Consider the following 16,663-nt stretch of genomic DNA (forward strand, 5'->3'; position numbering starts at 1 on the left):
TTGGAACCTTTCTCGTATGGTGTAATACTGGCAAAGGCATCCAAAATAGATCTTTGCTTTGGAGGGCATTGAGATGCTTTGCACTCGTCATACAAAGATTTGTGGTGCCGCCTTAAATGATCGAACAAATTGGTCGTGTTGCCTCGTGTTGTGGCAACAATTGCAAGGCACTCTCGACAAAGTACCTGTTTTTGGTCAACATCATCCTGTCTGTAGCCAAAATATTTCCATATAATTGACGATGCATTTCTTTTTGCAACCAAATTCTCAATTTCGGTCTTTTTTTGCCTGTTCCTCGTTCATCATTTCATCACGCGTAAGCAGAGCCTGCATGTCAACCACGTGCAGCAACGAACTCCGTGTTTAAAATAATAATAATAATAATAATAAACTGTGTATCCAATAACCCATAAATCAGAGTAAATTACGTTATATCAGACAGATATAATGCTAGTTTAACATTTAAAAAATATATATATTGTACTGATATATGTTTACCTTACTAAATCGCACGTTCTGCAATGTGACTATTGCAGATGCATACATCGCAATGCCGATGCTGAAACGATATATCGTGCAGTCCTATATGAGATGGAAGGGAGTTCCATGCAATCATGGCTCTGTACAATACTGTTTGTCTCCTTGAATATGCTCTGGACCTGGGGAATGTGAAAAGACCCCTGGTGGCATGTCTGGTGGGGTAAGTGTGTGTGGCAGTGCTGTGTGTAAGTTGACTATGCAAATAGTTACGTGTTTCTTATAAAAACAAGAAACGGTGCAGTCAGTCTTTCCTCAACTCTTAGACAAGAGAGACTGGCATGCATGTTATTGATATTAGCCCTCTGATTACAAAGAGCAAAACGTGCTGCTCTGTTCTGGGCCAGTTGCAGCTTAACTCGGTCCTTCTTTGCAGCACTTGACCATATGACTGCACGATAAGATAAAACTAGAGCCTGCAGGACTTGCTTTGTGGAGTGTGGTGTCAAAAAGGCAAAGCATCTCTTTATCACGGGCAGACCTCTCCCCATCTTTACAACCAGGATGCTGGTGTTTTATATTGAGGAAATGATAGTGCCTTAATTCATTACTTGACATTAAGTTGTGAAGCTGTGTGTAATCTAATGTTGAACCTTTTCCAAAGTATTCTAAAATATTTTTTATCAAAGTGAGGGTACCAGATTTACAGAAAAGGTAAAGTGTTACCATAGTGAGAAAAGTTATTCTACTTGTCACATGCATCATTTTGTGGAATAAAAGTACTGTCCTTCATGTTATGTGAGTATGACCATTTTGTTGAAGTTAAATACTAAATGTACTCTGTGCTGAATGACATGGTTATTTTTGTATCATTGCATGGACTGAGTTAGGGATGGGCACTGTTATTCAAATATCCAAGGACATTAGTATTTAATTACTTGGGAGAGTATTCATTTGAAAAAAAATATATAGGCCTATTTTAACAATGATGAGGCTTCTGTCTAAAATTAAATACAATTATCTATGTGACATTGCTACATAGCGTACGAGGATAGACCATTACATTAAACATTTGAATACAACCGTTATGAGTGTGCCCCATAAAAAAGATAGCCGACACATGTTTCAAAAGTGTAGCCTTTTCTTATTGTTGTCAATCAAAGCAGCGCTACATTCAGAGGCTTCATGTGTAGCAAGTGAAGTGGGACATTTCTAATCAATGCAAAATGGAACTATGGAATTAAATTGGCTAAATGAGAAGGAGTAGGCTGTTGTTTCATATTAATGGAGTTGTTGTCGACAAGTATTGGGAGCGAAGCAAAATAGCGATTTGATGCAGTCAAGACAGGCACTACCCCAGATGGTATGATAGATAAGTAAGGCAGCAGCAAGTTTGTCAAACTAGCGCGAGTCGGTTTGGACTGAACAACCTCAGTCCTGGTGGTCATAAGAGGGACAGAGGTTCCAGTCAGGGATCCAGTCTGCAGCCCAGACCCTTCTCTTCACAGTCTCAGTGCAGGGATGAAGCAGGGCCTGGGGCTGATAGAGATAGACCCTCCTGTTCCTATGATACAAACACCACAGTATCCATGATGAACAGAGCAGGTCACCCTGGGCTTCAGCCTTCACAGAGAGTGGTGGGAGACCCCCCTGGTGGTAGTCTTTCAGGAAGTCTGTCTTCTCCTTCAGGATCTCATCTAATGCCTGGTGAATGGGTTCATAGAAGACCTGGACCTAGCCTTCCTCAGCAACCTTATGGTTACCCCACCAATACAGACAGGGTCAGGATTGCCATTCATCACAAAAGGTACCTAGCCTATAACACAGCACACAATCTCAACAACACCCAAACAATGGCTAGAGGTCAAGGAGGGAGCTCAAAGACTAACCACCTGAGGGTGGTGGCTACTGCTTCTACCTCCTCTGGTGTCATTGGGTCACAACGTGGGAGGCCGAGCATTAGGACGGACGCCGACAAGCCGTACGCCTGCCCCACATGTGGGAAGTGCTTTGCTTACCTTACTGAGGTGATGTTTATTTTTATTTAACTAGGCAAGTCAGTTAAGAACAAATTCTTATTTAAAATGACGGCCTACCAAAAGGCAAAAGGCCTCCTGCGGGGACGGGGGCTGGGATTTAAAAAATACATATATAAATATAGGACCACACACACACACATCACAACAAGAGAGACAACACAACACTACATAAAGAGAGACTTAAGACAACAACATAGCATGGCAGCAACACACGACAACATAGCGAGGTAGCAACCCAACATGAAAACAACATGGTAGCAACACAACATGGTACAAACATTATTGGGCACAGACAACAGCACAAAGGGCAAGAAGGTAGAGACAACAATACATCACGCGAAACAGCCACAACTGTCAGTAAGAGTGTCCATGATTGAGTCTTTAATGAAGAGATGGAGATAAAACTGTCCACTTTGAGTGTTTGTTGTAGCTCGATCCAGTCGCTAGCTGCAGCGAACTAGAAAGAGGAGCGACCCAGGGATGTGTGTGATTTGGGGACCTTTAACAGAATGTGACTGGCAGAACAGGTGTTGTATGTGGAGGATGAGGGCTGCAGTAGGTATCTCAGATAGGGGGGAGTGAGGCCTAAGAGGGTTTTGTAAATAAGCATCAACCAGTGGGTCTTGCGACGGGTATACAGAGATGACCAGTTTACAGAGGAGTATAGAGTGCAGTGATGTGTCCTATAAGGAGCATTGGTGCTAAATCTGATGGCCGAATGGTAAAGAACATCTAGCTGCTCGAGAGCACCCTTACCTGCCAATCTATAAATTACGTCTCCGTAATCTAGCATGGGTAGGATGGTCAGGGTTAGTTTGGCAGCTGGGGTGAAAGAGGAGCGATTACGATAGAGGAAACCAAGTCTAGATTTAACCTTAGCCTGCAGCTTTGATATGTGCTGAGAGAAGGACAGTGTACTGTCTAGCCATACTCCCAAGTACTTGTATGAGGTGACTACCTCAAGCTCTAAACCCTCAGAGGTAGTAATCACACCGGTGGGGAGAGGGGCATTCTTCTTACCAAACCACATTACCTTTGTTTTGGAGGTGTTCAGAACAAGGTTAAGGGCAGAGAAAGCTTGTTTGACACTAAGAAAGCTTTGTTGTAGAGCGTTTAACACAAAATCCGGGGAGGGACCAGCTGAGTATAAGACTGAATCATCTGCATGTAAATGGATGAGAGAGCTCCCTACTGCCTGAGCTACAGTGAGGGGAAAAAAGTATTACATCCCCTGCTGATTTTGTACGTTTGCCCACTGACAAAGACATGATCAGTCTATAATTTCAATGGTAGATTTATTTGAACAGTGAGAGACAGAATAACAAAAAAAAAATCCTGAAAAACGCATGCCAAAAATGTTATAAATTGACTTGCATTTTAATGAGGGAAATAAGTATTTGACCCCTCTCCAAAACATGACTTAGTACATGGTGGCAAAACCCTTGTTGGCAATCACAGAGGTCAGACGTTTCTTGTAGTTGGCCACCAGAGATTAGGAGCACTCCCTTTAAGAGTGTGCTCCGAATCTCAGCTCGTTACCTGTATAAAAGACACCTGGGAGCCAGAAATCTTTCTGATTGAGAGGGGGTCAAATACTTATTTCCCTCATTAAAACGCAAATCAATGTAGAACATTTTTGACATGCGTTTTTCTGGATTTTGTTGTTATTCTGTCTCTCACTGTTCAAATAAACCTACCATTAAAATTATAGACTGATCATTTCTTTGTCAGTGGGCAAACGTACAAAATCAGCAGGGGATCAAATACTTTTTTCCATCACTGTATATTGTTGATGTAAATTGAGAAGAGCGTGGGGCCTAGGATCGAGCCTTGGGGTACTCCCTTGGTGACAGGCAGTGGCTGAGATAGCAGATGTTCTGACTTTATACACTGGGAGGTTGTTAGCAAACCAGGCCAAAGACCCCTCAGAGACACCATTACTCCATCTGACTCAGATGTTTTTTTGGTGTTAAGTTTAAGGAGCTCCTTTAGCACCTCAGACTCCGTGACCGCCTGCAGGGAGAAACTTTGTAGTGGGGCAGGGGAAAAAGAGGGAGGTGCATCGGGGCTAGTCGCATTAGAAGGACTGGGAGATGAGGAAATGTTGGACGGGCAAGAAGGCATGGCTGAGTCAAATAGGAATCCTGACTTAATGAAGTGGTGATTGAAGAGCTCAGCCATGTGCTCTTTGTTAGTAACAACCACATCATCAACATTAAGAGACATGGGCAGCTGTGAGGAGGAGGGTTTATTCTCCAGGTCTTTAACCTTTTTCCAGAACTTCTTGGGGTTAGACCCACAGAGAGAGAACTGCTCCTTAAAGTAACTAGCTTTAGCCTTCCGGATAGCCTGAGTGCACTTATTTCTCATTTGCCTGAATTTGTCTTGAGGTGGAGTAACTCTGACAGATCACGGTCGAACCAGGGGCTGAACCTGTTTTTAATTCTAATTTTCTTTATGGGGGCGTGTTTGTTAACAATACCACTGAAAATATAAAAAAATAAGGTCCAAGCGTCTTCGACAGAGGGAATCAAGCTGATTCTATACCAATTTAGAGGCCAGGTCATGAAGGAAGGCTTGCTCATTAAAGTTTTTTAGCAAGCGTCTATGACAAATCAGGACAGGTCGTTTCACTGAGTAGCCATTACAAACACGGGCTGTAAAACAGTGATCACTAAGGTCATTAAAGAAAACACCAGACTGATACCTATCAGGATTATTTGTGAGGATAACATCAATGAGAGTAGCCTTTTCTGGGTGTTTGGAGTCATACCTTGTGGGATTGGTAATAATCTGAGAAAGGTTTAGGGAGTCCCATTGCTTTAGGACTTGGTCAGGTGGTTTAAGCATGTCCCAGTTTAGGTCACCTAGAAGGACAAATTCAGACTTAGTGTAAGGGGCCAGGAGAGAGCTTAGGGCAGGTAGGGTACAGGCCGGTGCTGATGGTGGACTATAACACCCAGCAACAGTCAACAAAGAGCTATTTGAAAGTGTAATGCTTAAAACCAGCAAATCAAATTGTTTGGGGACAGACTTGGTGGAGACAATCGAGCACTGAAGGTGTTCCTTGGTAAAGATTGCTAGTCCACCACCTTTGGAAGATCTGTCTTGCCAAAAAAGGTTATACCCAGAAAGGTTAACATCACTGTTCAAAACACTCTTTCTTAACCACGTCTCAGTAATGACCAACACATCTGGATTGGAGCTGTGAACCCACACTTTCAATTGATACATTTTAGGTAATAAGCTTCTTATGTTAAAATGCAGAAAGCCCAGGCTTTTACGAGAGCAGAAATCAGTGAAGCAGATATCAAAGCACAAGTCAGAATTGGGGCTAGCAACACTAGATGGGCCAGGGTGTACATGCATATTTCCAGATATCATCAGCAGTAATATAATCAGGGCAAGGCCGAGGACAGGGAGAGCTCTGCAGTGTTGATTTTTTATGACATTTTAATGTGCATCAGATGGCAACAAGATCATATTGTACAGCAATTTCATCAGGTAACATGAATACAAAGCCGGCGAGAGGTGGTTAGAATAGGATGGGAGTCCAAGAGACCGTGTAACCAACAGAGAGTCAGAGTCCCCAGTGTGGGAACAAACAGTATGTCCCACAGGCGGGTAAACAAGTAAGGTCATAGTCAACAATCATGAGTCATGAGGCAAATAGCATAAAGATGTAAATGTAATTAAGTCATTATTTACTACTCTATTCTTTCTAAACAAGTCTGTTCTCAGCTTGAAAGATACTGATCATAGGAGATTTGATGTAATGTAATAAGCAGTACCGTATTTAAAAGACTTGAGCGCATTATTTTTCATTTAACCACACCCTTTGAGCTATAACGCCAACCAATAAGATCATTCCTCTTCAGTGTAAACGGAAGTGAACAGTGACTAAGAACAGTTTCCACGTTAGCGTTTTTATTGTTGTTATTTAGACATTTATTATAACCCTGGAACTCAAAATATGTCTAATTTAACTGCACAGCATCACATACTTACCCCAGGTAGTGTTTAATTCGCGTTGGAGACAGAACTTGGTTGATAGATGTTATCTGGTAAATTCTAGCTAGCTGCTAACAATGGCTAACTGTAACGGTAACGTTATGGTTTTTCACACTCAAATAGCCTCCATCATGGAGGTCTTAGCGAATGCAGCCGTAGCAGAGATCTGTAAACTCGTAGACGACGACTATGCAGTGTTTCGTTTGGAAATAACTCAAAGCCAGAAAGAAAACAGGGCATTGCGGAGGAAACTACAGCTACTGGAACTGAAGGTGGCACGGGAGCGCGCAGAGAAGACAACGCGAGAGCGCGTCCTCGCCAGTCCGAATAGTGTCAAGTTCCTCGACCGATACAAAGGAATGGCAAGAGGTACATTCAGCAGAAAGCCAAGGCTGCGGAGCCTGTTACCCAGAATTGGGTCTTGGTTAGTTTTTGGATAGTATGCAATACTGCCCCTGAATACTTAGGTAGCTAGCTATCGTGCACATGTTTTATTTATTTTTGCCAGGCAGGTCAATTAAGAGCAAATTATTTTTGCACAAAGACACAATATAATATTCTAACCAGATTATTGATTTACTGAGTTTCCTATTGTCATACTCAATTAAAAGAATGTGATGCATGGAACATAATCAATAAATAAATAGTATTTTAAGAATGAATGAGAAGTGTTACCTTACATCCAGGGCCGGATTACCGAACTGGCACGTGCCCTGGGCCCTGACCTCCTGGTGCCCCCAACCCCAAAACATGTTTTAGGGTTAGGGGCCTGCCCTTACAAATACTGTCCACTTGCCAAAATGTGTCCAAACTTGTGCCACAATAGGATTCGATTAGTTGTTAGTGTCCGTTACTATATCAATGGTGTGTTGAGCTAATGCGTCCAATTTTGGAGATCATTATTGCCAAAACTGTTATTTTCATCCCGCTATGTAAACAAAGCTGATTTCCGTGACAATTTCGCTGCTAAATCGAGTTTTGTTTAGATAATACGATTAATACATTATATTAATCTGCTTTTGACTAACTTGTTAACGTTTCAGCAACATTAAAATCCATGTATTAAATGTTTCTACGATTTAAAATAGCAAAAAAAAACTGTGCTTAACTTAGCTTTCAGATCGCAAAGTGAGCTCCTATGCAGCTATTATCAATTAATTAATGTGCAAATTAGTTCAGTTCATACGCTGGCTCGTCTGGCTGGCATGTTTTTATTTAGAGCTTCCCTCCCCTCCCCTTGTCTACACTAAAGTATGCTTTCATTAGTCCTATTAGGATTTTTTTTCATCATCTACCACATGGCATAGGCATAGCTCAGTACTACAGTAGTACACTTGTGGTTGAATATAATACATGACATAACAAACAGTTGAATAATGTTGAACTCACAAATACCAAAAAGGGATTTACAACAATGAATTAGCCAAATTGATGAATTAAATGAACAGCCTGTGAAAACCAACCTGGCAATATCTAAGGTTGAAAAATTAAAACGTTACTCTTTTTGTGGAACAGGTGTGTCGTGAAGCTGTTTATTTTATTGAACATACCCACATGGAAGTTATAGACTGAAATACATTGGTATAGGCTAACATCAAAACATACACAATAAAATACCATTTAGTTGAGAAAACAAAAGTTTAAATGACAAGTAAAGTACATAATGTGAGAAGAGGGGAATCCTCAAAGAGTTGACAGAAATAGGGTATGGGTAGGGATGTTGTGGTGACCGTATTACCGCCACACCGGCGGTCACGAGTCATGAAGGCAGTCAAATTCCACAGGACTGTTTAGTCACGGTAACCAAGTCACGGTAACCAAGCTCTGATGCTGCTGATGGTCATTAGTAGCCTACCAAACTTGCTAACTGCCTGGTACTCACCACTCTATTGTCCCTCTAATCACTCTGACATCAATGCAAATGTATCGAAAATCTAATCAAACATTTCTATAGGCTATGCAATTGCGCAAGAAAACAGATTGATGACCTCTATTAAAAAGAGGATGATCCAATCAGCTTTCTATAGGCTAGGCCTACTATATTTATTTCTCAACTTTCCTAATATTAAGCACATTGATTATCTTTACAACAGGAGTATAGCCTACCTGGCTGGCATGAAAATGAACCACGGAAAAGCGTCCTCCATTCGCTATTTAAGTGCATAGATGACGTGTTTTTTCCGCTGCCCGTTTCGAGACAGGTGCATGATATAATGGTCCATTCTAAATCAAAACAAATTTCAAATATATTATTTAGTATATGTGAAGACAAGATTAAATCAAGAATAGTCTGATGGATGACAATATTAGCCTATCACTTGTGAATTATATATTATCAATTGTGAATGATGCCCAGCATAAGGCAAGAAACAATGCCTTTTTTTGCGACTTTTTCTAATCATAGTCGCACACCTCATGTAGCCTAGCCCATAGGCCTATATGTTTTGATAAGGTTTGTATCACAACTAAAGTGGCCAAATAACTTCTTAAAATTAAGCATGTTCATCTGCTTTACAAGGGGTGTAGAGCCTCACTGGCATACATTTACATTTTACATAAGTAGCGCATGAGTTTCAAGTTTGGGGAAGATAATTTTCACCATAAAAATGCACCTTTATAATAAAAGCATTACATGTATAATCGCATTTGCGGTCACTTTTGATAATGGTGTTTTCCTGCTAATGGAACATTCGCGCTTATAGTCTACTGCCATTTGTGCATTGCTTTGCTTATAATGTGAAGAAGTAGCCTAATAGTTTATCAACATTTAAAGCTAAACATTCTGATCTGTTGCGTCAGCCACATTGCGTAAATTTTTTTTTGGGGATGCTAGTGGTTGTATTAATTTGGGATCTATCTCATCCCACAACTGTCCCAGACTATGTTTGGAATATTTATTACTCGCACAGAATAGAATAGGTCAACTTTTGTACTATGGGAGATAGTAGATTGACATAGGCTAGTGCTTTTGCTGTACGTTAGGCCTACTCTTGTTGGCTGACGAAAAATAAAGGTGGACAGTTCTTCCAATATCTTCAATATGCACCTTGTGTCCCCGATGTGTCTGTCTTCACTTGTAGCCTGTGAGAAAGACCCAATCACGTGATGGAGAGCCATGTGAGTGAGAGGTGCTTTGGAGAGCACAGCACTCAGGAAGAAGGGCACAACGGCCACTGGCCGCAAAAGGCATGGATTTTTTTAGGGTGCATTTTTATTTATTTATTTTAATTCACCAGGTAAGCCAGTTGAGAACAAGTTCTCATTTACAACTGCGACTTGGCCAAGATAAAGCAAAGCAGTGCAATAAAAACAACAACACAGAGTTACATATGGGGTAAACAAAACATAAAATCAAAAATACAACAGAAAATATATATACAGTGTGTGCAAATGTAGTAAATTATGGAGGTAAGGCAATAAATAGGCCATAGTGCAAAATAGTTACAATTTCGTAATAACACTGGAATGATATATGTGCAAAAGATGATGTGCAAATAGAGATACTGGGGTGCAAATTAGCAAAATAAATAACAATATGGGGATGAGGTAGTTGGGTGGGCTAATTTCAGAATGGCTGTGTACAGGTGCAGTGATCGGTAAGCTGCTCTGACAACTGATGCTAAAAGTTAGTGAGGGAGATAAGAGTCTCCAGCTTCAGAGATTTTTGCACTTCGTTCCAGTCATTGGCAGCAGAGAACTGGAAGGAATGGCGGCCAAAGGAGGTGTTGGCTTTGGGGATGACCAGTGAGATATACCTGCTGGAGCGCATACTACGGGTGGGTGTTGCTATGGTGACCAGTGAGCTAAGATAAGGCGGGGATTTGCCTAGCAGTGATTTATAGATGACCTGGAGCCAGTGGGTTTGGCGACAAATATGTAGTGAGGGCCAGCCAACAAGAGCGTACAGGTCACAATGGTGAGTAGTATATGGGGCTTTGGTGACAAAACGGATGGCTCTGTGATAGACTACATCCAATTTTCTGAGTAGAGTGTTGGAGGCTATTTTGTAAATGACATTGCCGAAGTCAAGGATCGGTAGGATAGTCAGTTTTACGAGGGCAAGTTTGGCAGCATGAGTGAAGGAGGCTTTGTTTTGCGAAATAGGAAGCCGATTCTAGATCTAACTTTTGATTGGAGATGCTTAATGTGAGTCTGGAAGGAGAGTTTACAGTCTAACCAGACACCTAGGTATTTGTAGTTGTCCACATACTCTAGGTCAGACCCACCTAGAGTAGTGATTCTAGTCGGGTGGGGGGTGCAAGCAGCATTCGGTTGAAGAGCATGCATTTAGTTTTACTAGTGTTTAAGAGCAGTTGCAGGCTACGGAAGGAGTGTTGTATGGCATTGAAGCTCGTTTGGAGGTTTGTTAACACAGTGTCCAATGAAGGACCAGATGTATACAAAATGGTGTCGTCCGCATAGAGGTGGATCCGAGCGTCACCAGCAGCAAGAGCGACATCATTGATACAGTGGGGAAAAAAAGTATTTAGTCAGCCACCAATTGTGCATGTTCTCCCACTTAAAAAGATGAGAGAGGCCTGTAATTTTCATCATAGGTACACGTCAACTATGACAGACAAATTGAGAATTTTTTTCTCCAGAAAATCACATTGTAGGATTTTTTATACATTTATTTGCAAATTATGGTGGAAAATAAGTATTTGGTCACCTACAAACAAGCAAGATTTCTGGCTCTCACAGACCTGTAACTTCTTCTTTAAGAGGCTCCTCTGTCCTCCACTCGTTATCAGTATAAAAGACACCTGTCCACAACCTCAAACAGTCACACTCCACCAGAAACAAAATTGTAGACCTGCACCAGGCTGGGAAGACTGAATCTGCAATAGGTAAGCAGCTTGGTTTAAAGAAATCAACTGTGGGAGCAATTATTAGGAAATGGAAGACATACAAGACCACTGATAATCTCCCTCGATCTGGGGCTCCACGCAAGATCTCACCCCGTGGGGTCAAAATGATCACAAGAACGGTGAGCAAAAATCCCAGAACCACACAGGGGGACCTAGTGAATGACCTGCAGAGAGCTGGGACCAAAGTAACAAAGCCTGCCATCAGTAACGCACTACGCCGCCAGGGACTCAAATCCTGCAGTGCCAGACGTGTCCCCATGCTTAAGCCAGTACATGTCCAGGCCTGTCTGAAGTTTGCTAGAGTGCATTTGGATGATCCAGAAGAGGATTGGGAGAATGTCATATGGTCAGATGAAACCAAAATATAACTTTTTGGTAAAAACTCAACTCGTCGTGTTTGGAGGACAAAGAATGCTGAGTTGCATTTAAAGAACACCATACCTACTGTGAAGCATGGGGGTGGAAACATCAAGGGACCATGACGACTGATCCGTGTAAAGGAAAGAATGAATGGGGCCATGTATCGTGAGATTTTGAGTGAAAACCTCCTTCCATCAGCAAGGGCATTGAAGATGAAACGTGGCTGGGTCTTTCAGCATGACAATGATCCCAAACACACCGCCCGGGCAACGAAGGAGTGGCTTCGTAAGAATCATTTCAAGGTCCTGGAGTGGCCTAGCCAGTCTCCAGATCCCAACCCCATAGAAAATCTTTGGAGGGAGTTGAAAGTCTGTGTTTCCCAGCGACAGCCCCAAAACATCACTGCTCTAGAGGAGATCTGCATGGAGGAATGGGCCAAAATACCAGCAACAGTGTGTGAAAACCTTGTGAAGACTTACAGAAAACGTTTGACCTGTGTCATTGCCAACAAAGGGTATATAACAAAGTATTGAGAAACTTTTGTTATTGACCAAATACTTATTTTCCACCATCATTTGCAAATAAATTCATTATAAATCCTACAATGTGATTTTCTGGATTTTTTTTCTCATTTTGTCTGTCATAGTTGACGTGTACCTATGATGAAAATTACAGGCCTCTCTCATCTTTTTAAGTGGGAGAACTTGCACAATTGGTGGCTGACTAAATACTTTTTTCCCCCACTGTATACACAGAGCATAGAGTCGGCCCGAGAATTGAACCCTGTGGCACCCCCATAGAGACTGCCAGAGGTCCAGACAACAGGTCCTCCAATTTGACACATGGAACTCTATCTGAGAAGTAGTTGGTGAACCAGGCGAGGCAGTCATTTGAGATACCAAGGCTATTTAGTCTGCCAATAAGAATGCGGTGGTTGACAGAGTCGAAAGCCTTGGCCAGGTCGATGAAGACGGCTGCGCAGTACTGTCTTTTATCGATCGCGGTTATAATATTGTTTAGGACCTTGAGCGTGGCTGAGGTGCACCCATGACCAGCTCGGAAACCGGATTGCATAGCGGAGAAGGTACGGTGGGATTCGAAATGGTCAGTGATCTGTTTGTTAACTTGGCTTTCAAATACTTTCGAAAGGCAGGGCAGGATGGATATAGGTCTGTAACAGTTTGGATCTAGAGTGTCACCCCCTTTGAAGAGGGGGATGACCGCGGCAGCTTTCCAATCTCTGGGGATCTCAGACGTTACGAAAGAGAGGTTGAACAGGCTAGTAATAGGGGTTGCGACAATTTCGGCGGCTAATTTTAGAAATAAAGGGTCCAGATTGTCTAGCCCAGCTGATTTGTAGGGGTCCAGATTGTTCAGCTCTTTCAGAACATCAGCTGTCTGAATTTGTGTGAAGGAGAAGCGGGGGGGCATGGGCAAGTTGCAGCAGAGGGTGCAGAGCTGGTGGCCGGGGTAGTGGTAGCCATGTGGAAAGCATGGCCAGCCGTAGCAAAATGCTTGTTGAAATTCTCGATTATTATAGATTTATTGGTGGTGACAGTGTTTCCTAGCCTCAGTGCAGTGGGCAGTTGGGAGGAGGTGCTCTTATTCTCCATGGATTTACGGCCACACAAAGGGGATGCCACCATGAAATTTGAGGTATTATCAAGTGCTTGACAAATCTGAGACTGGCTGCCTGTCGAGGGCAAGTGACGGGCAGAAACACCAGTAGCACCCACCTCTCTATCCCACACGCCAGAACTGAGAGATACCCAAAAGAAATCACCCAAAAGAAATCACCCATACCTAGGGCTGTGGTGGTCACTAAATTTTGTCAGCCGGTGATTGTCAAGCAAATAATTGTCGGTCTCACGGTAATTGACCATTAATTAACACATTTAGCTCTCCTGGCATCCACACATAGCCTACAAGCAACTGATGCAGACCTTTGGAACATCTACATTTAAAAAAAGTCTAATAAATCCATGTAATATAGCCTACACCTTCACAATAAATCCATTATTTATTTTAGACAGGTCTAAAGAAGCATGATATGAAGAAAATGTAGTATATTTCAGAAGAACAGAATAACATACTCTGAGTTGTCCTTATGTTAGGTCCTGATCTGTCAATTACGAATGGCTGTGGGCTACACTAGTTCAAACAAGACAGAGCTCATGCCTTTCAAGTGACTTTTTTCAAATCTTCATTAGAGTCGCATCATGCAGCCTTACAATGTATTAAAAATCAAAACATATAGCCCAACGTTTGTAGAACAACTAAAGTAACATTAATAACTCTAAATTAAGCATATAAGAGTACCTATTTCTTTGTTAACCGCTCAATACAGAATAGCCGCATGTGCGCACTCCATCAAATCGTTTGGAGAAAATATCCTTTCTATTTTATTCAGCTTTGTTCAATTGTATTCTTCATACTATAAAGTAATATAAAATAATGCCAAGGAATTCTAAGCAAATCTTGTCTGCTAAATGAACTAGTGTAGCCCACAGCCATTTGGCGACCTGTGTCTTGTGGCTGTTTTGCAACTACACTTTTATCACGCGGGAGGGTATATCCGTGGTTGGGGGACGGTTCTGATACTGATAAGGAATGCGTAGTTTGCATTGCCGAGCGTTGGCCAGGAAATAATACAATCCAATTGTTAGACGCTACACGCTACAGTTCTGTTCCGACTGACAGTTTTTATATCAAGTTTTAGATCGAAAAGAAAGAAAGGTACATTTACATTTACATTTTAGTCATTTAGCAGACGCTCTTATCCAGTGCGACTTACAGTTAGGGAGGGCATATATATTTTTTCTCCATACTTGAAACCCAAAAGCACAAGCATGTCAAATTCTGTGAGTATGATGATAAAGCAATGATGGACAGGTTGCGACTACAGGCTTGGCGTAAAAGAGGTTAACTTTCTAGACAACATTGCATCGACATAGAAATAGAATGCATAGACATGACAGTGGTCTGTTCCACAACAGATTGAGTCTATGCACTCTATTTCTACTTCAATGCATGTCTGTAACTTTTGACGTCGGAGTCTTGAGAAAGGGATGGGGTCTAGAGGACAGGTTGTTGGGCAATCCGACGTCACTAGACACAGGATTTTGTCTGCAGGAAGAGGAAAGAATGAGTAACAGGATGTGGAGATGGAAGAGGCAGAATCAGGAGACAGAAGGGAGACCGATTCACACAGAAAGGAGACATGATTGTAGAGATTCCAGAGGAATGGAGCTTTAAAAAAGAAGGGCAACATACTGCTTGTAATTGAGATATTATGCGAATAAAAATTGCATAATCAGATAAAGAATTGTGCATTGTTAACATGGAAAATATTTGTTTGTCTTACCTCCTGATGGGATTTTTGGAAGCTCAGCTCGCATTTCTGGTGTTGCTGGGAGGAAGTTGTTTGACAGAGGTCCACACCATGGTAGCCTGATATGGAACAAGAAAAACTAAGGATAAAGTACCTATCACAAATGTAGTAATTCAGCAACAAATCAATTCATTTACACATAGAGGCCTACATTGGTATTCAATAGGTACTGTTTTGCTACAATAACCTCACTGCAACAAGGTTTACTATGATTTGGTCCTACGATCCTTCCCCTTATGTATTTCCCTGGTATAGGCCACAACTTGGATAAAGTGACTAAGGGGGCAGTTGAAATCGGTGATGGGGTACAATTTGGGGTTTTTCTTGCATTGGAAATATACTGAATTCTGCTTGTAACACGCTATACCACAATAAACATAAAGTTCACATGCCAAGACTCCGGGACCATTGAGTGCTTTTGAAGTGACATGTTGGCATGAAATCTGTATCCCATCTCCCCCATAGCCTATAGGCTACAAGATAGATAGGCTGTTTGTAATAGGTAAAATACCCTACGTGAATGCAGCAGTACACACAGCTGTCTTACCAAAATAATGCAAACTACATAAATGCTGAAAGTAGTAGCCTAGTTAGTCATGCAAACAAAAATACTGAATAGCAGTTTGGCTTAGAATACCGGCACAACAGTGGTAGGCCTACTATAGGCCTATAAACAAAATATCAGATCGATAAAGGCATGACACAATCTATATTTAAGCTAGTTACATTAACAGTAAACAAACACAGTAAACAAAATGAGAATAACCAAAACAGCCTACAGCCTACTACAGTGAGATGCAGCCATGCACAGCTGTCTTGCCAAATAAATAGGCCTAAAGGCCCGCTTCAAACACGGATATTCATGCTGCTCATGAAATCAGCAGCACTCCCTTTAAGAGTGTGCTCCTAATCTCAGCTCGTTACCTGTATAAAAGACACCTGGGAGCCAGAAATCTTTCTGATTGAGAGGGGGTCAAATACTTATTTCCCTCATTAAAATGCAAATCAATTTATAACATTTTTGACATGCGTTTTTCTGTATTTTTTGTTGATGTTATTCTGTCTCTCACTGTTCAAATAAACCTACCATTAAAATTATAGACTGATCATGTCTTTGTCAGTGGGCAAACGTACAAAATCAGCAGGGGATCAAATACTTTTTTCCATCACTGTATGTGTATGTATGTATATGTGTGTGTGTATATATATATATATATATATATATATATATATATATATATTTGCGAGAAAAAAAACATATGGGGGATTGGAAGTGATGCAGACAAGTACATTGATGGAAGTTACATTACAATCTATCTGCAATATTAAAGCTGATCTACCCCGCCCTCCCCCCCAAAAATAAAATAAATACAAAGAAAATAAATAACAAAAACTCCAAACAGCCTACCCGACCGCTTGGAGGCATCCGCATGGTCCTAAAGCACACCGTTGCCTCATTTTGTATCACATTCCAATGATAAAACTGGGGGGGATAAAAATGCAACTTCAGAATGTGG

The 16,663-nt window shown here is 41.5% G+C and overlaps 1 protein-coding gene across 2 annotated transcripts in view; it reads left to right on the plus strand.

The window, feature by feature from the left end:
- Nucleotides 1-6,327: 6,327 nt before the first annotated feature.
- The window catches only part of LOC311110312 (uncharacterized protein), a 33,582-nt gene continuing 23,246 nt past the window's right edge, over nucleotides 6,328-16,663 (plus strand). For both annotated transcript variants that reach the window (XM_084188849.1, XM_084188850.1), the window contains exon 1: nucleotides 6,328-6,896. In XM_084188849.1, coding sequence (XP_084044975.1) covers nucleotides 6,605-6,896 — 292 coding nt within the window. In that variant the 5' untranslated portion in view covers nucleotides 6,328-6,604. The remainder of the gene's footprint in view (nucleotides 6,897-16,663) is intronic.

Source organism: Coregonus lavaretus (assembly GCF_964263955.1).
Source record: "Coregonus lavaretus genome assembly, contig: SUPER_35_unloc_3, whole genome shotgun sequence".
NCBI classification, from domain to species: Eukaryota; Metazoa; Chordata; class Actinopteri; order Salmoniformes; family Salmonidae; genus Coregonus; species Coregonus lavaretus.